The sequence below is a fragment of the Acomys minous genome (assembly GCF_964271855.1).
Source record: "Acomys minous genome assembly, chromosome: 6".
Lineage (NCBI taxonomy): Eukaryota > Metazoa > Chordata > Mammalia > Rodentia > Muridae > Acomys > Acomys minous.
Window position 1 is genome coordinate 78,619,825 of NC_140487.1, and position 26,112 is coordinate 78,645,936.

General features: G+C 44.4%; 1 protein-coding gene across 2 annotated transcripts in view; it reads left to right on the forward strand.

Annotated features, from left to right (window-relative positions):
- PGM1 (phosphoglucomutase 1) overlaps positions 1-26,112 on the forward strand; it is a 60,612-nt gene that overhangs the window by 27,082 nt on the left and 7,418 nt on the right. For both annotated transcript variants that reach the window (XM_084786832.1, XM_084786831.1), the window contains exons 2-8: positions 5,604-5,766; positions 6,187-6,333; positions 7,643-7,768; positions 8,775-8,965; positions 10,223-10,377; positions 12,899-13,014; positions 23,725-23,860. In XM_084786832.1, the coding sequence (XP_084642958.1) occupies positions 5,604-5,766; positions 6,187-6,333; positions 7,643-7,768; positions 8,775-8,965; positions 10,223-10,377; positions 12,899-13,014; positions 23,725-23,860 (1,034 nt within the window). The remainder of the gene's footprint in view (positions 1-5,603; positions 5,767-6,186; positions 6,334-7,642; positions 7,769-8,774; positions 8,966-10,222; positions 10,378-12,898; positions 13,015-23,724; positions 23,861-26,112) is intronic.

A 26,112-nucleotide genomic window follows, 5' to 3' on the forward strand; every position in this document is an offset into this window, starting at 1 on the left:
ACTTTGTGAGTACTTGCTAGCTAGCTTTTAGAATTGCCCATGTCCAAGAGGAGTTGTCATAAGTGGTGGGTTTGCTGCGTATTCAGTGGCTTCCTTGTTGAAGTTTAGTCATTTGTCAAACAGGAAAACAAAGGCAGAGCATGCTGTTGTTTGTGGGTCTTGGTAGTCATGTAGAAAAGCACTGGGTCGGGGGATGGGAGTTGCATGTGAGGTATGAGCCTTCGGGAGGGTCGTTACAGAGGCATCTGCTTATGATGACCTGGGACACAAAGAAGCCCTGTGTGTGGGAGACTTTGTGCAGCAGGGTGGAAACCACAGCTATTGTATGGCAATGATGTAAGAAGGCTCTGCCCAGGGGCTGCATCATGGACACATGTTGGCTAGGTTAGGCAAATTAGAAGGAAAATGGTGAAAGCTCTGGTCTTGATAGTAGATTGACTGTACAGCCCACCTTTATAGGAAGGTGTCTGCCAGGACATTGCTGGCTTCAGTGTGCAGATTTCTCTGGAGGCCCAAAATTCTGTGTGTGTGTGTGTGTGTGTGTGTGTGTGTGTGTGTGTGTGTGTTTTAAAAATAATAATTAGCTAAGATTTGGCACACACATTTCTTTTTGTCATCTACAAAATTTTAAAGTTCGTTGTACTTTTTTGGGGAAGAAATCCTGGGCGAGAGGTCATAATATTTAGCCCTGCAAGCAAATGTGTTGGGCATTTATTTTCAGTCTGTTTGAATAATGTGCCAGGCAGGTGTTTGCAAAAACAAACAACAACAAAAAGCAAGTTACCAGGGTAAAATAGAAGTGTTACAGGCCATTGTCTTCAGTATGGGGTTTCCTTTGAACTCTGGGTTCAGAATCTGAATGCCTGTCACGTAAAAGTTGCTGATAAAGAACTCAAATATGAAATTATTATGAAACATACACATTTTAAAGATAAAATGTGACATGCCGTAAATTTCATCTTTGAGGAACGCTGTTCAGGGAATGATATTAAAGATGCTTTAATCTTTTGAGAGGGGCAGATGGAACATTATTTCACCATTTATCTAGGCTGTTGAGTGATCTGGTACACTGTCCCCTTTGAGCTGATAGATTCGGCTTCATTAAAGTGTGTGTGTGTGTGTGTGTGTGTGTGTGTGTGTGTGTGTGTGTAGCTGAAGGATGTGGAAGAGGTGGTGGGAATGTGTAATTCAGGCAGACCCTTCAGACTTTCTCTGATTGACTATCTGAAGGTTTGCTAAATAATGCATCTCAGAGATAATAATTGATTAAATATGGTGAGTGCCTATTTGTTAAGGCTATGGCAGCTTGGGCAGTATTTTCAAGGACATTTCTTATTAAAAAATAGCATTGCATTGAAAGCAGTCATGCTGGCTAAGTCACTTTAAAGACATTTAGTAGACTGATAAAGTGCTTTAATCTGATAAAAACCATGAAATTCTAAAGACCTTGCTTAGTTTCCTCTTTTTCCAACATAGCCCACATTCTGGTGGCTTTAACATCTCTGGCTGTGGTGTGATGCAGGAAATCTAAAGGCAGGATAGTCACTACCATGGATGCCCATCATTGTCAGTAACCGCTCCCCTCACAACTTGGCTTGTGGAGGACTTTTTAGCATAGTAAACTAAATGGAGCTAGTCAGCTTTCCCTTTCTGAGTGCGAGTGCATCTGTGTATTCCTTTTCTATATCTGGTGCATCTGTGAAGTGTAGAAGTCTGTTAGACGTTATTAGAAGTCTGTTCTCATTTGCATGGCGCTGTCTACTTTTACTGAACATTTTAAATGGACAAAATGAGTTTTTGCTGGGCCCTATGTAGACTGTTGGTGTCTCATTTTGTCCTCAGATAAGTAAAAGGACTGTGCTTGTAGCTAGCAGGACAAAGAAAATAAATGGGCATCTTCCTCCTCCTCCTTTTTAAATGAAACATGAGACCCACCAAGGGAAAGTAGCATAGAATATCAGCGTTGTCATCTTAAGCATGCACAGTGGCATTTGTAATGCTGTGCAGCCATCCTCACTGTCCATCACCAGGACATTTTCATCATCCCAAACAGAAACTCCATCGCATTCCACAGTCGCCTCTGGTATCCCTAACTCTGCCCCATACCTTTGCCCGTCCTAGATCCCTCATGTAAGTAGCGTTGTCCAGTGCTGTGTCTGGCCTATTTCAGTTAGCATAACGTTTTCATGACTCATCATGTGGGAGCATGGGTCAGAATTTCATTCTTTCTCTTGGAGTTTTAAAGAGGTTTTCAGCTGGGCATAGTGGTCAGATCCTGTCATCTCAGACTTATGAAGCCAGGGCAGAATGGTTGTGAGTTTGAGGCTAGTCTGGAATATATAGGAAGACACTGTCTCAAAATAGAAATTTTTTAAAAAAATATTTATTTTTTTATTTTATATATGTGAGTGTTCTGTCTTTACACACACCAGAAGAGAAAGTCACCCCATTACAGATAGTTGTGAGCCACCATACGGTTGCTGGGAATTGAACTCAGGACCTCTGGAAGAGCAGTCAGTGCTCTTAACCTCTGAGGCATCTCTCCAGCCCTTCAAAATAGAAAATTAAAAAGTAATATTTATCCTCCAGATGTCTTTCCAGTCACTTCCCTATGCATAGATAGCAATGCCATCTTTGACTCTATAACCAATTCAATTGTTTTTTTTTTTTAAACATAACATTATTCACTGGCATAGCCATCTCAGTCGTGTGGTTGGATGGTGTTAGCTGTATTCACGTTGCTGCGGTTCATCTTTAGAATGTTTTCATCTTTGACTCTACACTCGCCGAATAGATTCTCGTTTCTTCACCTACCACCACCACTTCCAACCCCTGGAAGCCACTGTTCTTCTTTCTGTTCTATGGTTTTGATGATTTTAAGATACCGCATGTAAGTGGAATCACACATTTATCTCTTGGAGATGTCCTCAGGGCTCATCCATATTGTAACGTGTGGCAGAAATTCCTGCTCTGCAATCTGTTCTATCTCTACCTCTTTACTCCTCCACCCACTCATTCACTGTATCAACACCCTCCGTTCTGATTTCTTTCTATTTCAAGGCCGAGTAATACTCCATTTTGTGTGCGTCTAATGCACTGCATGCCCACTCTTTCGTCTCTAGTAGGATACCTGCAGCCTTTCCTTGTTGGCTGTTGTGAGTGATGCTGCTACGGACACTGCTGTGTGAGCATCTGAGTTCTGCCGGGTCTTCAGGGATATTCGGGCGTGGGAGGGATTGGGGCTGTGTGCAACAGGGACTGGCTTTTAGCAGGACGGTGTTGTGTTTGAAGATCAGCTGGGTGAGCTTTGAAATGGGATTCATTCAGCCTTGTGGACCAGGGGGGGTTGGTGGGAGGTGGGATGAGGAGAGCTTGCAGTGATTCAGGCATCTTTAAGGATGAGAGTAACAACAGCGCTAACTTCCCTAGGCAGGCGGTAATGGTCCACAGGGGCCTGCATTAGAGCCTTTAGCCCTTCAAAAGAGAAGCAGCCCTGGGTGTGCTTGCTTCTAAACCTTTTGCACAATCCCTGCAGCCTGCAGTCATGGCTGACCACGGATCTCACCATAAGCAGTGGAAGAATGAAGGGTGACTTGAATGGCAGAGTTTACTGTTTATCAGACCCTCCTTCCATACCTAATACATATAAAAACAAGTAAAAGTTGGTGTGTTAAGCATGAAAAGACATTTTCAGATGACTCAAACAATGACTCATAAGCCACTGCTCCTAAGCTCCTCTCAGAGAAATATAAAATTACCTGATTCCTGTCTTTATTTTTTATAGTGGTCACATAGAGAGTCCCCTGGAGAGGTGACATGTCCCCCCTTCCCTCCCCAGATACAGCTAAGGTGCTGTGTGATGTGTTCCTGCCACCAGTCCACTGTGCTGTAGTTCTTGTCCATGAGTACTTACGAGAAGGAATCTCTTTGGGACAGCGTTGGCAGTGTCACCTGGGAGGAACAATTCACTTTCAGGGACCAAAAGTACCATAGACTGCAGTGTTGATTCATACCTTCTGCAGGCTCTTCTCAGAGCTAGATGTGACAGTTAGGAGGGGAGGGAAGGAGTTTGGTAACGGGGGAGGGGTGCATCGCACAGTCAAGCCTTGAGTAAGTGTAGATGGGAGTCATAAAATTAACACCTCCCAAAACACATTGTCCAGGGAATCCAGGTATCTCATGGAATTTTGGCATTAGGAATACATCCTCTGATATGGAAAGGTGGCTCAGTGATTAAGAGTGTGTACAGCTCTTGCAGAGAACCCAAGTTAGGCTCCTAGCACTCATATTGGGCAGTTCATAGCCTTCTGTAACAGTAGCTCCAGGGAATCTGATACCTCTGGGATCTGTGTGCAACTGCATTCATGTGTACATACTCATACACAGACACACACACGCATACACACACATACACACACACACAGAGGGGGGCATCCATACACATAATTAAAAATAAAAATAAAAATTTTAAAAGGAATACATCCTCCACCACCAAGTCATCTCCACTGCAAAAAACAAAAACAAAAACAAGCTAGCAAACAACAACAACAACAAAAACCTAATGGAAAATTAAAAGCAAAAGGCAAAAGACATTTTTGATTCTTTGTTCTTTTAGGACAGTGAATGGAGACAGCTCAAACTCTGCATGGCCTAAGTATTTTTAATATGGCAGTCTTACTTCCTCTAAGGAGCTGACCAAATGTCTCTCTAGCTTGGATCATGTTGAGAGGGCTTTCACTTTAGCAAGGAAGGTTTCAAGAGCTGGGCTGATACCATTTATGAGAGATGCAAGAAAGTGAGTTAGGAGCACAGTAAAAGTCCCAGGGTTTGGTTTCCTTGGCAACAACTCCTCACACTCTTGTCTTAGGCTCAGGAAGTAATTGAACTATACCCCAACATGATGCATCCTGAGGAATCCCACTGTATGTAAAAGCTAAGCACGCCTGGAAAGACAAACTGTAAGATACATTTGTATTATTCTTGACATCATGTACAATCCTTTTGCTTTTTAAGAGTATTAATTGCAAAAGTCTTTTTTTTTTTGCTAGAATTCCTTTAACAAGTTAAGCCTATGTTTGTTTGTTTTTTCTTCCACTGTGGATTGAAAATACAGTGGAGCTGAATAAAAATTAAGGCTTTCCATGCCTTTAATCCCAGCACTGGGGAGGCAGAGGCAGGTGGATCTCTATGAGTTCAAGGTCAGCCTAGTCTACAAAGCAAATGAAACCCTGTCTCAAAAAACAAAAACAACAACAAAGAAACAAACAAACAAACAAAAACAAAAAAGAAGAAGCAGGTCTTCTCACAGTCCTTCAGTACATCCACATGAACCTGACGTAGATGGACTGTTATGCATGCAATGTGTTTTCTTGCTTTATACCACCACAGTGCAGTATTCCATGGGAAAAAAGGAAGAAAGAAATGGCTTTGCTCAATAGCCCCGATTCTATCTCAGGAATGCAATGGAGACATCCGAGATGCTGCTATTTTCTTAAGAAAACATCTTTGCTGGTCCAACAGTGTCTTTATTGTCCATTTTCCTCTTGCCCTGGCATTTCTTTGTGCTAGCTTTGGACATATTTGTTCTGGATTTCTTCTCCTAGATTGGTCGCCTGGTTATCGGACAGAATGGCATCCTCTCCACCCCTGCCGTATCCTGCATCATCCGGAAAATCAAAGCCATCGGTGGGATCATTCTGACGGCCAGCCACAATCCAGGAGGGCCCAATGGAGACTTCGGAATTAAATTCAATATTTCAAATGGGGGTAAGTATTCTGTCATCTCAGGGTCAGGTAGGTAAGGTTGGATAAGCTAGTACTGGAATCCCTGGGCTCTGATTCTCACCTTAAGAAGGGGCTTTGCTTCCCTTCGGAGATGGTGAAATACTTCTTAGTTTTTGTAATGAATTGCACCTAACATGGTGTTTTGTTTTAGAAAATTCTCATTGCTATAAGCTGACACACGACTGGAATCCTAGCACTTAGAAGGCTAAAACAAGAGAATTTTGAGTTCAAGGCCAATCTAAACTATCTAGTGAGACCGTATCTCAAAAACATCTGGAAAAAAGAGAGTCCTGATGTTTTGTGGTCCGGTGGAAGAGTGCTCGGGTAGAGGAAAGCTGTGAGGTGGGTTGTGTTCTCACATGAGCTGCACGTGATAACCCTTGCTTGCTCTGTGACTTGCAGGTCCTGCTCCGGAAGCAATCACTGATAAAATTTTCCAAATCAGCAAGACAATCGAAGAATATGCTATTTGCCCTGACTTGAAGGTAGACCTCAGTGTCCTAGGAAAGCAGCAGTTTGACCTGGAAAACAAGTTCAAGCCCTTCACAGGCACGTTTGCTTTCTTTGTCTCCTGCCCTTTGCAGGCTGCCATTCTCCTCCTCTCCCTACACGCTCCAGTTTCCAATTTGAGCAGTTTTCCTTCTGAGGTTTTATTAAAGTGGGTCTTCAGCTTTGGGAAATGGGGGTCTGTGAGCTTTGCCTGGATTACTTAGCAGATCTAGAGTTTGTTTGGGGAGTGGAGGGAGCTGAGCCGTTGGCCTTGTGAATGGTGTGATAAAATAGGACTTTGGGTGGTTAGCTTCCAACTCTCTAGGCCTCTGTTTCTATCACAGTTCTGACTAGAAGACCTGTCTGATTAATCTCATTGAGTTTCTCCTATATATGTTTATGCATATTTCTCCCTTTTATTCTCATAGCCAGCCTGTGGGGACAGTACCGTCCCTGCAGACTGTCAGCTGAGGCGGAAGCAAAAACACAGAGAGGTCAAGAAACAGGCTCACACCAGTCAGTGAGCAGTGAGGCCAACATTTAGACTCATTGTGAATGCTTCTTGAGCCTGACTCTTCCATTTATTCCATCCCCCTGACATTCAGTCAAGTTGATCTGACAGTTTGTTTGGGTTGCATAAAACTCCCTGAAAAGGCAGCCAGTGAGTTGCATTTTGTTGTTGAATGTCAATGTATTGCTGGATATGTGGAATAAACATTTATAACTTTATATTAAGAAGAAGATGAGAGGGCTACCTTGGTGACCTGCATTTGGCTTAGCTCGGCTTGTATTTTTTTCCCACTGGACATAGGGAGTGCATTGCGAGCTGACAGTAGCGCTGAAATAAACAAAGTGCTTATTAGGGTTTGGAAGTCATCACTAGAGAGCTCCATAGACTCCTCGTGCATTGAAAATGTCCAAAACTCCTGAGCAAAGATAATACTAGTGTTAGCCACTAGCAGTCCATATAGAAAGTCATTCATTGAGGAAACCTTTCCCCCGTTTCCTGGACCTCAGAAAAGAAAATGAAAGAAAAATGGGTATTATCTTTTCTGTCTTCCATGATGTCAAAATAGAAGTGATTTGGGGTATAACATAGGGCTTGTCTACCCTCTGTTGGGAGTTTGGGTGGCCTACCCTACCCGTGCAAGTAACTGACTTCCAAGCCTTGAGTTTCCTTGTCTGTAAAATTGTATGAGTGGTATTTCTGTCCAAAAAAAAAAAATTGTATGTATAACATGACATTTAACAGCTGTCATAGTTGCCCTTTTGAAATAGTTATTGCAGGTTTATAGAAATATAATTAGTTTGGAGTAGAATAAGTCTGGATATGTTTTGTTTCTCCTTTGAATGTCACTTGTTCTCACAGTGGAGATTGTGGACTCAGTGGAGGCCTATGCCACGATGCTCAGAAGCATCTTTGATTTCAACGCACTGAAGGAGCTACTCTCCGGCCCAAACCGACTGAAGATCCGCATAGACGCCATGCATGGAGGTACGGACTTGGGGATCTGCAGAGATAGAGAGCTACACTCTGCTGTGCGTGCCATGATGCCTTCACAGCCCTCGTCGTAAGCCTCTGGTGGCTTAAACGGAGTTATTTCACCACCAGCTCAGTCTCATTGTAGGCACACAGAGCAGTGGGGATGTTCCTCATGGTAAGCTGCTGTGAAGGTCAGCATTTCACACTAAGCCCGGGGCTCTGAGTCCCTTGCAGCTGTTGTGAATCCTCTTCCGACCTTCAGCAGGTCACTCACATTCTTCTTCTGCGCCCACGTATACTCCGAAGGGTGACATTGGCTTGCTTGCCAGCTAGTTGTGGTGGGCGTATTCTCAAGCCCCACCCCCCACTGCTTCCCCACACTCCCTTTCTTAGCTGAGGGTCAGGGCAAGCTGAGGATTAAACTTGGCGACAACAGGATGTGTATCTCCCACCCCTCTTCCTCTGTGGGCTGTTTGACCAAGCCTACAAACTGAAGCCATGAGACTTCCCCATTCAGAGATCAGGAAAATTAATGACTATTTAGGTTTTCTGCCTATTCTGCAGCAATTCAAAACTGTAGAGTATTTGAGTGGCAGGAGTGTGGAACCCACACGCTTGTCCGTGGTCGGGGAAGAATGCATGTGCCTGAGCCCTTTTGTGGCCTGTGCAAAGCTTCCTGACACACTGCAGGCCGCCCTGAGGAAGTCTCCTGCTGGGCTGCAGTCCTGCATTGGGTCCTTGTTGGCTCTCTGGTTTTGACAGAACGAGTCTCTGTCCTCCTTCATATGAAAGATTTGTGTCATCCTAGCTAGTCAGCAGACAGAAGGACCCCATCTGCACGTGTTTGGGGGAGTGGGCAGAGACTAGGCAGACGACTGCCTTCAAAGACTACAATGTCGGGCGACATGAAGTTGCCCTTGCCGTTCTTATTCCCACAGTGTGTTCATGTCACCCCTCAGCCGTCACATGTGTTAGTAATTTTTACAGTTTGGCTCTTCATACTTGAATGTGTTAACAGTTGTGGGACCGTACGTCAAGAAGATCCTCTGTGAGGAACTCGGTGCCCCAGCAAACTCGGCAGTGAACTGTGTTCCCCTGGAGGACTTCGGAGGCCACCACCCTGATCCCAACCTCACCTACGCTGCCGACCTGGTGGAGACCCTGAAGTCAGGAGAGCACGACTTTGGGGCTGCCTTTGATGGTGACGGGGTGGGTATAAGTACACCTAAGCGACTTTCCCGCAAGCTGGGCCTGGCAGATGGGGGTGGGCAGTTTCTACCAGGCCATCGGAGCCTAAGGAGCTCTCAAGGGCCTCTTACTGCACCAGAGGCCGGAGCCGAATGATTCAAAGACCTTGGAAAAGATCTTGAGCAGAAACAAGAGTCGTTGAAATGTAACCAATGTTTAATTTCAGGCTCTGATATTTGCTGAGTCGGGGGTTAGGTTCCAGACAGGATTTAATGACTATACTTCATAAGCTACAGGAGTCCTAGATACCGGGCCTAAGGTAGGTCTGAGACAGCACTTGATTAGTCATTTAATCTCTACAGAAGGCCTCATCTTATAGCATACGTATGCACTCAGTAATCCTAGCTGAATGCCAAAACTGTTTATAGACAGTATAGTAATTATGTTAAGGGAATTAACATTTTATTCTTGCTCTAAAATGAAAATTTTGTATATAAATCTCTGCTTACCTTGGTGACCGTGTGAAAACAAAGGCGATTGTCTCGGTGTGTCACCCATGTGTCACCGACCGTAAGTGCTCTGTTTGTTACACTGACTTTTTATTTTTGTTGCTTTACCAGCAAAAAGCTACTGTTTCCTGAAAACTAACTTTCCTCATATCAACATTTAGGAAAATTAAAGGGGCTCAGAGCAGACACTATATGACATGCATTTCCAATGCTGCACGGCCGGCGTCCCTCACATCCTCAGATGCTTGAGTGGGACTGCATATGAGGCACCTCGGAAGCAGTGAGGGTGGCAGCCTTCTTTGTTGGGTCCAGTATCAACTGGAGGGAACCATGACTTAGAAGCCTTTCCTTGAAGAAGTCTGCCTTTGTTCCTCAAAGGATGCCCAGTAGACCTGCCACACTGTGTAAACGGCCAACATTTCCTCTCTGGTACATCCTTTCCCTCCTATGGGAGAGACATGATTGGTTCCAGAGTTAGAAAGGTCTACGAGGTTAAAGTTAGTGGCCTCTGGAGGGAGAACAGAGGGCTTAGCTCAAAGGGGGTTTGTGCTTGCACTTTAATTGAAACCATTTTAACTCCTGGCCGTGGAGGTGCTTTTGGTTCCCACAGTGCTGTACAAATCCACTGAAAAAGAAAAAAAAATCAAGTGTTTAAAACCTGGTGTGAGTATAAAATCCATTTTGAATTTTGTGAAACTGCAGTAATGATCATGTCTTTTGTTTACTGTTTGATTAAAGGGTCTTACTTTGAATGTCTCTTCTTCCAAAGGATCGGAACATGATTCTGGGCAAGCACGGGTTCTTTGTGAACCCTTCTGACTCTGTGGCCGTCATCGCTGCTAACATCTTCAGCATTCCATATTTCCAGCAGACTGGGGTCCGTGGCTTTGCACGCAGCATGCCCACAAGTGGTGCCCTGGACAGGTAGGTCTTCGGTGTTGGACCCACGTGTGTCAAGTCACACTGTTGTTCATTATGCCCTTCACTGTGCCTGGAGCATGCGTCCTCCCCTTCCAGCATAGCCAGTGGCTGCACTCTTTCTTGAATGAGGTGTTTTCTAAGCTCTGTCAGCGTCCTGCACTCTGCCAGCTGGGTACTCAGCACACTGTGGTCGGACAGGTCATCTGTTTGACCAGCTACACAGTTAGGCTGCCACTTCCACAGAGAAACCACCTGTTTCACCATTCTAGATTCTGCTTGGCAGTGCTCCTAAATGTCATAGCATATACACAGACTCACCGTTTGTTTTTAATGAGTAAATGAGTGCTGGTGAATAAATGAATGGATGGCACTTTGTTTGTTTTTTAAGACACTGTTCTTGATCTATGCAGGATCATACTTGTTGAGCAGTGTGCATGCACCATGATGAAAAAAGTAAGTTTGAGGGGCCTGGAGAGATGGCTCAGTAGTTAAGGATACTGTTCTCCCAGAGGACCTGGGTTCGATCCCCAGCACCCACATGGTGGCTCACAACCATATGCTATTTCAGTTCCTGGGGGATCCAGTATCCTCTTCTGTCCTCCAAGAACACTGCACACATGATACATAGGTATGTGCAGTCAAAGCAGCCATATACATAAAGTAATAAAAAAAAAAGTTTTAAAGAGTCATTTAAAGTAACTTCAGACTTGGATCAGAACTGATTACCCTGGCAGGCTTAAATGCACTGATCCTAATTTGTCCAAACTCTATAGCAGAACATTCACAGGCAAAACAGGGGGAAATGTATGTTTTGCAATAGAAAAAAGTCAGTGGCAATAAGCAGATTTTTCAGATTTCCTTACGTCTGTCCACTTAGGCATTTTTCATTTATCAAAAGGTGGCTCATGTGGCCCCTGGAAAACAATTAAAAATAAAAAGTAATAAACAACAAATGAGTGCTTTTAGAGCATGCCAGGTGGTCAGGATTTGCTGAATAAAGAGTGAATGAGTAAATGAATAAAGAATGAGTGAAAGACCACGTCCATGAGAAAAAAAGTGTATTGGTTTAGGCACTTAAAATAGAAGCCAAGCTTTACAAATGGTCTCTTCTCCAGGACAATAAATATTTTACATATTTGAGTGAGTCATTAAATTCTTACTAAATGCTGTTAATAACCCCACTTTACTGGTGGACGTCAAAAGGTCAAGGAGGCTGTTCAAACTCTGCCAGCTGGTAAGTGGCTATGTCAGGATTTGAACACAGAGCCCCAGGCGCCAACCTCTATCCTGTACAATGTTTCCCTTGTGGAGATGCAGAATTACAGCTGGCTTTACTCCAGCTAATCAGGAAAGGACTGGTGCTGGGATGGCAAGTGGGGTTCTTCATGTTCTCCATCACTTGATCATCCCCAGAACCCTCACTTCAGGAGAGAGAAGCTGAGTGCGGGAGTTGCAGCCTTGGCTAAGGTACCACAGCTGACCCAGAGCAGCACCCAAAAGCACATATTTGGGCCTCTGGACCCAATATTTGGAGCTCAGAGCTCGTTGGTGGCCCTGAAAATACCTTCCGTGTCTTTTCAAGAGTACTTTAATTACAATTTTTGAGGGAAAAAATGATAACCTGAATAGACTCAAAACTGAAACACTTTATCTCAAAGAAAAATGCTGCCAAGGTTCTCAGAATCCCAGGTTTGATTTCCTCCCTGTTAGAATTCAGACACGAGCCACCCAGCTTTGCTTGGAAGAAGGGACAGGCACCCTGGAATCAAAACTATCAAGCAACTTCAACAGCTCAAACAGAAGGGAGGATAAGGGGGTTAAAAAAATCACTCCGAAGTTCTTTCCTTATTTATTTATTTGTCAGTGCTGGGAATCTGATTCAGGGCCTTGTGCACGCTAAGTGTGCTCCGCACTACTGAGCTCCAGACGCAGCCCTTCCCAGGGGCCTTCGGTAGTCTAACACTGTATAGGAAGAAGTAAAAGATTTGTGAGGAGGAGGAGAAAGAGGCTGCTTATCAGGATGGGTGAGGCTGTTTGGAATGGGGGACCCCACAGGTGGGGCATCTGACGATAAGAAAGAAACACCAGCTGGACGTGGAGCGCAGGGCTGTGGGTCAGCTGACGGTGTGACGCCGTCTGATCTGCACCTTCCCTGGGAAGTGCTGACCTCCGTGGTTATTAATGAGCACATCAGAACACCATTTTGTCACTCTTCGTAGAATGCCTGTAGATGTGTTGTGCAGCCAGACACATGGGTTTCAGTGCCCCAACCCTGCTGTTTTACCTCAAGTACTAAACTGATCTGAATTAATCCTTTCTTCTCCACTTTCCTCTGAATCCATAGAGAAGAACCCCTTGTGCCCCAAGTTTCCTTTTCTGATTTTCCACCGATCATAGAATTATGTCTACCTCTAAGAAATGTTAAATGGGACCCTTGACTACAATGATCGTTGATCTTTTCCACGCTCACATGGCCGTGCTCACAGTCCTGCTGTGATGTAACTTTGGTTTCATGCCTTTGAAGGGTAGCAAATGCCACAAAGATCGCTTTGTATGAGACCCCAACTGGCTGGAAGTTTTTTGGGAATTTGATGGATGCAAGCAAACTGTCCCTTTGTGGGGAGGAGAGCTTCGGGACTGGTAAGTTGCACTCCTGCTAGTAATTTTTTTGTTCTCCCACAAGTGCTGCCCTGGGGAAAATTTAGACTGCCTAGTTCCTGAAATAGCAGAGGGAGCTGATGAGCCCTAAATCAAGACACGGTTTATTTATGACAACCCGGTGAAGTATACACATTCAAAAAGCAGTGGGCGCATTTGGACAGGAGGGCTGGCATTACTTTCAGAGGATCACAACTGCTGAGACAGGAAGTTTGGGGCCTTCTTGGCAGCATTGGACATGGAATCTCTAGGGATTAAACACATGATAAACACAGTTTTCTTCTCTTAGTGGCCAAGGAAACCTTTAACAAATGTTTTCATTTCTAAGAAGAAATATAGTAAAGCAAGTCATTTTTTTCTTGTTTTTATGTAAGAAAAGGTTTTGGCATGGCGTTAAATCTTTCTGTTTTGTAGAGCCAAGTTTTCTGTAGTAACAAGTTATGATTGATCAGGGTTAACTAAAGGAGACCTTGAGGGTGAAACTTACGTTGATGAGTGATAAAAATGTAAAATTACAGCCCGGGCATGAGGGTCTAGACGTGGACTGAAGGTGGGACAGGGTGGCATGGGGTGATCTGCTGACCTCTGCCCGTTTCTGGCCTTCCCATTCTCATCTCTGCCAACCCAAACACTGGTCTGCGCGCAGGCGTCCCTCCCTCCTGGTTCCCTGCTGTCTCACTACACCTACATCTCTTCCGGTTGTTCTTGCAGACATCTGCACAGGCATGTCTCCAGCCAGGTTACCAGCCTCTCAAGTCTCTGCGCAACATTTGAAAGTAAAGGGCCTCGTCTCTGTGATCACCCTTTAATAAAGGAGAGATCACAACCAAGCATTTGCCAAGCCTTGCGATTGAGTGCGGTTCATGCTGTGTAAATCAGGACTGATCTTCCCTCGGATCCCAGCATTTGTGGTGGGAGGTCCGAGCGGACAGACTCCAGGCAGGTTTTCATGCAGTTCCAAGCAGTTCATTGTTCTGCAGAGAATGGAAGCGCTTGTTGATAACAAACTGACCTGATAGAATTGGGGTATTAAGAAAGATAAGTGAAGCCAGGCAGTGGTGGCACAAGCCTTTGATCCTAGCCCTTGGGAGGCAGAGGCAGGTGGGTCTCTGAGTTTGAGTTCTGGACAACCAGGTCTATACAGGGAAACCCTGTCTCAAAAAACCAACCAACCAAAAACAAAACAAAACAACAACAACAACAAACAAAGAAGGAAGAAAGGAAAAAAGACAGGTGAATTTGAGGGTTGAATAATGTCCACAAAGGATACTAGATTTCCCAGAATCCTGGGTCTTTATTAAGAGAATATGAGACACCACTTAGTCTTGTCCTGCTCCACCAAATGAGGGTGGTGCCACTTTATTCTGAGAGCTACTCCTTGACTGTGAGATGGTCTTTTCCCACGGAGTTCAGCCAATCAGGGTGTAGCACTAGCCGTTCATATAGTCCTCCCCTACATCCCACACAAGTCACTCTTCAACATGGAAGAGGAGCTCTTCAAAAGCAGACAATGTCTAAACGGTTGGTCTTGTGTCCCTAATGGGCTGCATCAGTGCTAAGCCTAGGGAGTGGAGAAGAGTCAGGTTTCCTAGAGTATAGATTTATGGAATAATGCTAGGTTCCTGAAAACTACTTGAGAAAACTTGAATTGTCATAATGGTATTAGCATTTGAAAGTTCCAGAATATTCTAGAAGAGCCCCTTATTAACACAGTTTTACTCAAACATGCCAGGCCCTCCTCCACACACACATGCACACAGGCACACGCACGCATGCACTAACATTTTATTCCATGGGCCCATTCAGGAAGCATTTTGCAGGATGGATCAGAGCTGAGCAGGAGTCTGTGGCATTGGCTGACAGAGACGATCTTGGCAGCTAGATAGCACAGCTGCTGTCTTACATAGCAGACCTTTAGGCGCCAGCAGCAGCACTCAGATCCTGCTTTCTCCAGGCTACCTATCACCTTCAGCAGCCATTCTTGGCCTCACATTGTCAGCTTCTAAATGCTTCTGCTCATCATGCCTCTCATGGAAGTCATGCCCCAAACTGAGCCCAAACTTTCAGGGCCTGGCAGCTGAAGAGTGTGCGTGCTGATTGGTTCTACTGGGCTGGGCGCTGCCCTTCCATTGGTGCAGCTTAGTAGTGTTACTTCTAGGAAGTTCTGTAATACTGTGGAGCCTGCAGATGTTTGTGTGTGATGTGTGTACCCTCCCTCCAGGAAGATGGTCCTTGCTATATTTGTGGAGCTGATTGTTTTGAATGAGAGTGCTAGGCTTCGGACTCAGGATCGACCAAGTTGGTTCATACTTATTAACCCATTCAACCAAACCTGCTGCCAGCCATGATTTTCTCTTCCCCTTGATACTTTTTATGTTAAAAAAAAAAAAAACTCATGAAACAAACCCACAGCTCTTCTGTCTTCAGAAAAAAAGGGAAATTGTTAAACAGTTTGTAAGAGATAAACAATTGTTAAGTGTGGTGAAAACTAGCCTGCACACTAGTCTCTAGTGCTGTGCCCAGGTGCAACTGAGCTCCCTGGCCTGAACTCTGGGTCCCCCAGTTAGAGGCTCTGGTCCACCTCCCACAGCGCTTCCTAGTAAATGTTCCCAGAAGTTCTTCCACAGCTTCCGTCAGGGTGGAAGGTACAGTGTTTCTGCTTTGTCCACGTGCCGGCACGCAGTTTCTCAGGAAAGTCTCCGTGGGCCTTTAGCGTGAGCTTCTCAGGCGCCATGTACTTACCCCCTGTGCTCACTGCAGTGGTTTTGTTTACTGCTACTTGTGTTGGCTGCACTAGACCGTAAGTTCCATGAGGACAGGGGCTTCATCTGTCCTGGTTTCCATTCTATTCAAAGAGCCTCCTGTGAGGCCCAAAGTAGAAGAGATGCTGGGCAAATGCTGCTGAGTGAGGGAGCAAGAGCACTCCTTCCTTGGCACCTGCGTTTAGACAGGTGAATCCCTGCTGGAGGGAGGGAAGGACCTTTGGACATCATTGGATCTAATTTGCAGGGTGGTTCTGGGACCGTATGGGACAGTCAGTGCCTTTCTGGGTTTTGTTTTTCTTGAACATAATGGAGAATCCTCTTGTAGTGCGATGGGGCTCTTGTGAGGACTCAGCCACATTCCCAGTCCAGAGTCCAGGGCCAAGGACCCTGTGGTCTCTGTGGGAAGGAGTAAGCTTCTAAGAGGAAAAGATGTACAAACAAGCCAGACTTCAGAAGCAGCAGCTCAACAGTGTGAAACAAACCAGAGGCCTGGAAAGAGCCCGCCTTGGTACTGGGGATGCAGCGTTACCAAGGATGCACCTGTCTGCTCTCGCTGCAGAGACTGCAGCTTTCTCACACAAGTACCATAAACGCAGGGTCTGGACACAGCCCAGACCTCAGCATTACCTGTGCCAGGGATAAATGTTAGGGCTCAGCACTGGGGGCTGAGCTGGGCAGTTGTGGGCCTTGTTTTCAGTTGATCTCATGGTTGGTCTTAGACCCATGGGTAGTGATGTACACACACACACAGTGGCGGTGGAAGTTCTGACCCTCTTTGATCGCCTTAGGAAACTCTAAGTTAAGTCCATTGAGTAGTTCAGAGTGTCACTAGGATTTGGGAAAGGGAGGGAGGAAGTGTGGTTGGAGATGAACTTGCTAACTCTTGGACACTTGCCACTCAGTCAGGATCTTTCTACAACTGGAGACTTGTGACATTTTTTCCTTAACCCATATGAAAATGGTAACATGTCACCCAGGAATGATCACTTGAGTTAATACATCCCGGGATCTACTTCATCTTAACCTTCCATGTTTATTGCACCAACTCATTCCTTGATTGCTCACTGAACTTGACTGTGTCTTGATGTTAGGTTAGGTTGTGTGCATTTGGTAAGCAGATTTTCCTCTTGGAGGGCTCCATGAATTTCTACCTTTGAGAGAAACCAGACCCTAGCTATTAGTTACAGGTGCACAGTGATGAGACGTGTTGGACCAGGTACCCAGGGCTTTCTGCTCAGAGTGCCTGACCGATTGTATGCTATAGAAGGTCAGATAGTCTATCTTCCCATTCTGTTTGCACAGCCTTGAGCACATTTCTTCATATACACAGAGCATCCAGGGAAGATCTGGGTCCATGTCTGCAGATGTTGTAGGCAAACTACCCCAATGGGACTCAGCTTCGACCCTAGTTATATTCAGCTCAGGCACACTGTCACCTGCATGTCTGCCTCCTCACCCATGTCTTTGTGCCCATCTGCAAGGATGAGACACACACCTTGGTACCTGGAACATGCTGGCATTGATTCTCTCTTGTTGGCTATAAAGTAAAGTTCCTATTGAGACGGTTCCTGCTGTCCAGGCAGGCACTCAACAGAAAGCATATTCCAGGGCAGCCATGAGGCTGTGAAGGAGGAGTGCTGAGCACCGAGAGGGAGCTCCTGGGGGGCGGGGGCAACCCCTTGAGGGTTGGAGTCAGGGAGAAGGCTTTCTGTGGAGCCAGTCCTTTCCAGCTGACGCTAGTTGAGCACAGGAAGGGAAATAGGAAGCAGGGCATCCAGGCAGCAACAACCTCCTTGAGAACTGCCCTGAGTGAGTGGTGGGCACATCACATAGTGAAGACTAGGGGATGGTCAGGGCAGTGGTAGCAATAGCACAGAGGGTCAACAGTGCTGTCCTGACTGAAAGCAATTGCGGGAGACATTAGCCAGGCTCCTGGGGTGCATGGAAATTTCCAAACAGAGAGCTGCGTGTTCAGAGGAGTAGGAAGAGAAAGGGAGAGAGAGAGACGAGCAGGCAGACGAGATACTGATACTTTAGAAAACTCCATGTTACTTTTTTTTTTCAGCTGTCCCACCCCTGTCTCAGGCTATCACCTGGCAGAGGCAGATGCCAGGGCAGCTCCTGAGATGCCTAGGCTAGTAAATGTAACCGAACCCCTAAACTGTTAACTGTTGGCTCCCTTGGCCAGGGTTGACATTTTTCTTGCCTATGACCCAGAGCATGCCCTGACTGAGCCCGGTTTGTCCTTACCTCAAGGTGCTGATTAAGCTGAAGTGCAGTGACAGGTGTTGTAAGATGCTGAAAGGGCAGAATTCCCAGGGGCTCAGTTAGGCCCTGTGCTGAGGCAGAATTCAGCACTCCATTTCTCCTGGCTGGCGACAGTGGTGTCCCTTCCTTACATTTAACTGAGCTTAGCTTTTTGTACCTTAAAAAAAAGAAGCTCAGGAGCAGGCGGTGGGCAGGGGTGGGGGGTTGTATATTTCCACGACCTAGAGGAAAAAGGGTCCTGGATTATAGTTTTCTATTTTTCTCCCAGTAAGTGTAATGAAAGGACATGTTTTGAAAACTTAATATGGAGAATGGAAAACAATTCTTTCCCCAAAAAATGTTGTTTTTTTTTTCATTATTCCTAATAACATCTTGAATTTGTAGTATAAATGCAAGGTGAGGGCATTACAAACCAAACAGTTTGTAAATCCCTACTGCGTGTTTCACAGCTGTGTGAGAGGGCAGCCTTCTCTCTATTTTTGCCCATGACTGCACAAAGGCTTTGAAAAAGTGAAGCAACCAATTTAGACCCAGATGGCTCCTAAGAACAGCAACTCACGTTGAGAGATTTTTGTAACCCTCTTTATGGAACCACAGCTATGAAAGCAGATTAGCAGCTCAGGCACCACACCTCTCATTAGGACCCATTGCTAGTCACCAGAGCACTGAAGAAAATGGAATTTATCCGGCCCTCCTGAGGATTAACCAGATTACCTGGCCTTTTCTCCCATCCAAGGTTAATAGAACACCTGGGAGAATCTGAAGACCTCACTAGTAGACTAGAATACACGTTGATGTCACCCAGGGCAGGTGCTTCATTTATGATAGTGAGGGTATGATTTAGTTATTTCCAAATACATTAGTCCAAGTTGGTATGATTTTTAGGTTTCATTTTTATTTCTCATGAAAGAAAATAAAACCCTACACATCTTATTTAGATATGGAAATATCTCCACTTTCAGTCTAGCACTCACCCCCAAAAAGGGAAAAAACTCCAATGTGCACTTTTTATTTATTAATTTATTTTAATTAAAAAGGAGGTACCTGGTGTTGTGGCACATGCCTGCAGTTGTCACAGCACTTGAAGGTGGAGATAGAGAGCTACAGATTCCCAGCAGGGACACACAGGGAGACCTCTCCGTACACCAGAAAAGGGGCCGGAGAGGTGTTCAGCAGCCAAAGGCAGTTGCTGCTTTTGCAGAGGACTGGGCTCAGTTCCCAGCACCCATATGAGGAGGCTCACACCCCTGTAGGGCCAGTTTAGGGGTTTTGATGCCCTCTGTGGCTTCCATAGGCCCGTGTATGCTTGCAGTGCACATAAACACACACAGGCGCAACACATACTCCTAAAAGTAAATCTTTAAAAACAAAGTGGAGCACACATAAAAATAATTCCTAACTATCATGAATCTCCAGGATATTGGGGAAGTTGCCAGAATCCTCAGGATGACCTGTTCTAAAGCAGTTCTGTAAATGCCGGGAGAAGCAGCGAGCTTTTTATTCCTTAAAATAGGAATAAGAGCCAAAGTCTGTAGATAATGAAATTGTGTAAATATTTCCTAAATATAAAGCCTTATAATGTACTGCCTGTAGTCTCTGGCCTTGCAGCATCTGGGTTTTGAGATGTCACTCTGCTTCTTGTCCTGCTTGGTTTTTGTCAACTTGACATAAACCTAGTCATATCTGCGAAGAAGGAATCTTAATTGAGTAAATGCCTGCATTAGATCGGCCTTTCGGCAAGCTTGTAGGACATTTTCTTGATTAATGATTGATGTGGGAGGCCGAGGCCACTGTGGATGATGCTACCCCTGGGCAGGTGGTCTTGGCTGTATGTAAAAGCAGACTGAGCAAGCCATGGGAACAATCCTGTGAGCAGCATCCTCCAAGGCTTTGCTCCAGCCAGTTCCTGCCTCCAGGTTCTTGTCTTTAACTCTTGCTCTAACCTCCCCTCATGCTGGACTTGAGCTGTAAGATGAAGGAAACTCTTTCCTCCCCACAGCACAATGTTTATCACAGCAATAGAAACCCTACTTTCTCAAAGCAGCATCCATCAAAGAGAAGAACGTTGGAACAAAAAGTTATTTTTTTTTAATAGGAAAGGGAAAGTGTTGGCATAGATGAATTAATTTACCTGCTCATTCATGCACACCTTTATAGTTTCTTGCTAAATTTCACATGGTATGCTGGTTATTAGAACTAGTTACAAAGATAACAAGCCTTTTAAGAAGCGCATTGTTAGTGGGGAAAACAGACGGTAGGGCTCAAGGAGTACAGTTATCAGCCCAGAGATCTTGCTTGGGTTGCTATAGAGGAAGAAAGAAAAAGGAACTCATAATTGCTCAGGGACATTGGGACCTAGTCTCAAAGAGGAGAGGATATTTGAACTGGGTCTAAAAGGGTGAGGACAGGAAGGAAAGATACTCCGTGGCATGTCTACATAGTGGGCAGCATCATTCCAGATACTCTAAAGCACCAAGAAAAACAAGACCAGGTGCTAAGGCAAGGAGGACAGGAAAGCATGTAAAGAATTCACTATGTGCCTGGCATGGTGGCACATGCTTGTAATTCCAGCACTCTGGGAGGCAGAGGTAGACAGGTCTCTGAGTTCAAGGCCAGCCTGGTCTACAAAGCTATCGTTTTCAAGACAGGGTTTCTCTGTGTAGCCCTGGCTGTCCGGAAACTCCCTCTGTAGGCCAAGATGTCCTTGAACTTGGGTATCAGCCTGCTTCTGCCTCCCAAGTTTTGGGAATTTAACAAGAACCTCAGCACAAAGAAGGATGTGTCACAGTCACTAAAACTGGTCCTTACTGGCTCAAAGACAGCTGTCCTAGAACAGGCTTGCTTGCTCAGTAGTAGCTTCCCTTAAGAGTTGGATACTTTCAAGCCAAACCTATTCAATGGAAAAATGATAGCATCTTCAACAAATGGTGCTGGTCTAACTGGATGTCTACATGTAGAAAAATGCAGTTAGACCCATTATTTGTCACCATGCACAAAACTCAAGTGCAAGTGGATTAAAGACCTCAACATAAAACCAGAGACAGTAAATCGGTTAGAAGAAAAAGTGAGGAAGAGCCTGGAACACATTGACGCAGGAGGCAACTTCCTGAACAGAACACCAACAGCCCTGGCTTTAAGGTCAACAATTAATAAATGGGACCTCATGAGGCTGAGAAGCTTCTGTAAGGCAGGAGACACTGCCAATAGAACTAAGCGACAGCCTACAGACTGGGAAAAGATCTTCACCAATCCTACATCTGACAAAGGTCTAATATCCAAAATATATAAAGAACTCATGAAATTAAACACCACCAAACCAAATAACCCAATTGAAGAAATGGAGCCCAGAGCTAAACAGAGAATTCTCAACAAAGGAATATCGAATGACTGAGAAACACTTCAAGAAATGCTCAACCTCCTTAGTCATCAGAGAAATGCAAATCGAAACAACTCTGAGATTCCATCTTACACCCATCAGAATGGCTATGATCAAAAATTCAAGCGACACCACATGCTGGCAAGGATGTGGAGAAAGAGGAACATTCCTTCATTGCTGGTAGGAATGCAAACTTGTACAACCACTTTGGAAATCTATCTGGCACTTTCTCAGAAAACTGGGAATAGGGCTTCCTCAAGACCCAGATATTCCACTCCTTAGAATATACCCAGAAAATGCTCCCCCACACAAGGACATATGCTCAACCATGTTCATAGCAGCCTTATTCATAATAGCCAGAACCTGAAAACGGCCTAAATATCCCTCAGTTGAAGAATGGATAAAGAAACTGTGATACATTTACACTATGGAATACTACTCAGCTATTAAAAACAAGGAAATCCCAAAATTTGTGGACAAATGGATGGGACTAGAAATGATCATAATGAATGAGTTAACCCAGAAGCAGAAAGACTCACATGGTATATCCTCACTTATAAGTGGGCACTAGCCCAAAAGGCATGTCCCACAAAAGTCTTCACTTACCAGGAGATTGGGATAGATGTGAGGACATCCCACGGGGACTCAAGGTAAGAGAAATATAGGAGATGGGAAATAGAAGGACCCAGAGGGTCCTAGAAACCTACAAGAAGAACATCTTGATGGGTGGATCGGGGCCCATGGGGGTCTGTTCCCAGTATTGCACTAAGGACAATACAAGTAGTAAACATCAAACCCCTACTCTGATCTACCCAATGGACAGGACATTCTCCACAGTTATGTGGAGAGCGGGGACTGACTCTGACATGAGCTCTGGTGCTCTGTATTTGACCACCTCCTCTTGGTGGGGAGGCCTGATGGCACTCAAAGAAAGAATAAGCAGGCTACCAAGATGAGACTTGCTAGCCTATGACCATACAGTGGGGGAGGAGGTCCCCCTCGGTCTTAGACCTAGCAAAGGGGAATAGGGTGAAAGCGGGAGAGAGGGAGGAATGGGAGGATACAAGTGGTGGGATTACAACCATTGAGTTGTAATCTGAATAAACTAATAAAATTAATTTTTTTTAAAAAAGAGTTGGATACTTTCTTCCAGTTACTTTTCTGAAGGGTGGCAGCAGTGTACACACCAAAAGCACTGTGCTCGAATCTCATTCCCCCTATGCATCCCACAATGCCCAGGGGCCTAATCACTCAATCTATGGCTCTTTGTCAAGCAAGTACCAGTTGCTCATTGTGGTTTATCATCTTAAAAATGCCAGCCCTTCCTAACATTATTACGAAATAATTGCTTCATTTTTTTTGGTATGAATTACCTGTTGTTTCTTTGGTGTACTTTTTATTTAGATCTTGCTTTCCTCCTATTAATGATATTCTCTTCTCTTCCAAGTATTGTAAATATCAGTTTTATAATTTTAACTATATAGATTCTTTAAAATGTATCAATAGTGCTATGTAGAAATAGGCATTTTAAGGTAGATAAACATGTCAGTTGTTTCCCTTTATGAATAATGGCTTTACTTGTATTTATTATTTGTTTCTCTCAAGAGTATCATCAATTCCATTCTATTTCTTTCATTATTATTATTATATATTTTTTTTTTGAGAGAGAGAAGGCCTTGTATAGCTCAGGCTGGCCTTGAGTGCTGATCTTCCTGCCTCCACCCCAGCCCCCCAGTGCTGGGATTACATCATTCCTAGCAGGGTTTTAAGTGTCTAAATGTAAACAGTTTTCTTTTTAAGGAACAAACTCTGATGTCTCTTTCTAGTAATGAGCCAGTTATATTAACATCATTAACAACAATCCACTGTTTTCATATCTGTTCCAAGTGAGACTTTATTAGCCTGAGTCTCCCCTGTATCTGCATCTGTATCTGGGCGCTTTGTTTTGTTCCCCATGCTACAGGATGTGTTCCTTGCTGAAGACTTACAATAGCCATGTTTTCTATTGTCTATTTAAGATGGGTTTGGGACTTTTCCTCCCACACTAATACTTTGTAACTGATGCACCAGGCCCTACTCAGCATCCCACAGATGCTTACTGACATCTACCTTTGAGTCCTAAGTTACTTCCATTGTTCCTAAGTATTGTGCCACTTTAGTGAACTCATGAGCCCTTCCGTGCCTTGCAGTCCTCAGGAGAGTCCCTTGACTGCTTTAGTAGCCCGTGTGCTGCTTGGCTCGCTCTCAAGTCCTCCTGAAAAGCCATGTTTCTCATTGCCACAGGCTCTGACCACATCCGTGAGAAAGATGGACTGTGGGCTGTCCTGGCCTGGCTCTCCATTCTGGCCACTCGCAAACAGAGCGTGGAGGACATCCTCAAAGACCACTGGCAGAAGTTCGGTCGGAACTTCTTTACCAGGTGAGACAGGGTCTGCATTGGGTTGGAGAGATGGTAGAGAAGTGAGCAGAGAGAATTCTCAGACCAGCAGCGTTTTTCCTGTCTGTAATGAGGCTGACACCCAGGTTCACACAGCTTCTTTACCTGGGAACTTTGATCAGGGTCAAGATGACGTTAGCTCTTAAGCCAGCCATAAAGAACAGGCTGGGTTTTTTTTTGGGGGGGGGGGTGTTGTTGTCTTGCTTTCTTGTTGTTGTTAGTTTTATTAGCTAGCCTAATCAAAATAATAATGCTTTATAAACATTTGTAAATTTATCCATCAGATTGGCAAGATAATAATACCAGATTTGGATTCCCAGAAATAGATTTAAATTTTATTTCTTTTCTTTTCTGAGTCAGGAATTCCTTTAATCTTTGTGTTCAGTTCTCATCTGTAGAAAGAGGAATATTGATTTGGCCACTGTGAGGATCAAATGAAATTGGAATCTTGAAGTGTTTTGTAAACTCTAGAGCTCAAAATGTCTGGAATGTTTCTCCATAAATTCTGGAAACAATGCTCAGTTCAAATCAGCTTTTCTGACTCATTAAGTAGGACCCCAATGGTTGTTTGCCATCCTCTCATTAATTGAGCCAATTTTTCTTTCTCCCAGGTGATTATACAGGAAACAAGATATTTAAGAACACTTAACAATTCTTCTTTACCATATATGCTTTTACTTTTAAGATGTATTAAAATGTGGGGGGGGGGGTTAGAAGTATACCTGAATAATGAAGTGTCTGTGTGGTCACTATGTGGGAGACTTTGGGTTCAAGTCCTAGAAGCCCCCAATGTTTTTTTTTACCAGTTTGTTTTTGTTATTGTTTGTTTGTTTTGAGACAAGGTTTCTCTGTGTAGCCTTGGCTGTCCTGGACTCACTTTGTAGACCAATCTGGCCTCTAAGTCACAAAGGTCCACCTGCCTCTTAGTTGCCTTTTTTAAAAAATAAAATAAAAGGAGTGCATTAGACTAGATGTTTTTTTAAAATCCCACTTAGTTGCCTTCTAAAAAATAAAATGGGTGCATTTTTAAAAGAAAATAAATGTATATATATTCTAGAGCAGATAGTCTATGGTCTTTAGAAAATCAGAAAAGAATCCAACCCTGAGCAACTTGAACTCATTAATCTTTTAAGAGGATTCTGGTTAAATTGCTCTTTTGTTGAAAGCATAAGTGAAAACCTGCCATGTGTTACCACGAAGAAATCCTGGAACCCAATCGCTGGTGCCCTCTCTAGGATCAAGAACACCTGGGAGTTACAGTAGCAATCATGGACTCGCTCTCTAGGTTCAGAGTTTCACAAAAGCTTGTCTGGTCTTATGCTCTGATGTCACTTGAGTCGTGCAGACACTGTGTCAATAACCTTTGAGTAGACACAAGAATGAAATGACGTATGCACGGTGACCAGAACGGAAGAAGGTTGAGTGGTGTTCAGAGCTACACTCCTGAGACAGAAACACGCCTCCATATTGGAAATGTTTCATCATATTTGTATTACTTATCAAATACAACTGCCAGTCAAGGACTAGAAATCCAGTCTTTAGAACCTGCATTCCTGATTTGTTCTGACTTCACTGTCCCCTCCGTTCATGGAGCAACAGTGCTAGACACTTCCATACTGTTGTCTGTCGTAATCCTCAAGGCAATGAGTAGATAAGACCATCAAGATTTCAAGAGTCAGGCCAGCTGACCCGTCTTCGCTGGAGTCACAGCTTGCTCTGTCCGCTTACAAAGACAGGATTCTTTCCATTCCAACCCTGTGTGTTTGGGATTTAAAAATCTTCTCTCCCACACGCCCAAAGGTCACAGACATAAAGTGCAGAAGCCTGCTTGTAATTTCTTGCTCTTTATCCTTTTAAGTGGGAGACAGCTCCAGCTTCAGCAGAGAGGGGACTATTTTGTCTCAGCTTCACAGACTCCTGGAGCCGGTGTAGGTTGGCTATAATTCTGCAGTATGCCTCATGTCTCGGAGGTGACATCTTGCTCACCTTGTGTTTGTTTCGCTATTGCAAACAAATGGATCCTGCCATCTTGAACCTCTGTTTCAAGAGGACGTGTGCTACCAAATTAAGAGAAGCATTCTAGTCTTTTCAACGTCACAGGAAAGAGATTGAGAGCAAGCCTTGAAAGAGAAATAACAGTCACAGAATTTCATGTTGTGGTACAGCTGTTTTCTTTCCTTGACGCCTTATCACCCACTTAAGGCATCTTCTGCCAGGCTGAATTTAAAGCAGAG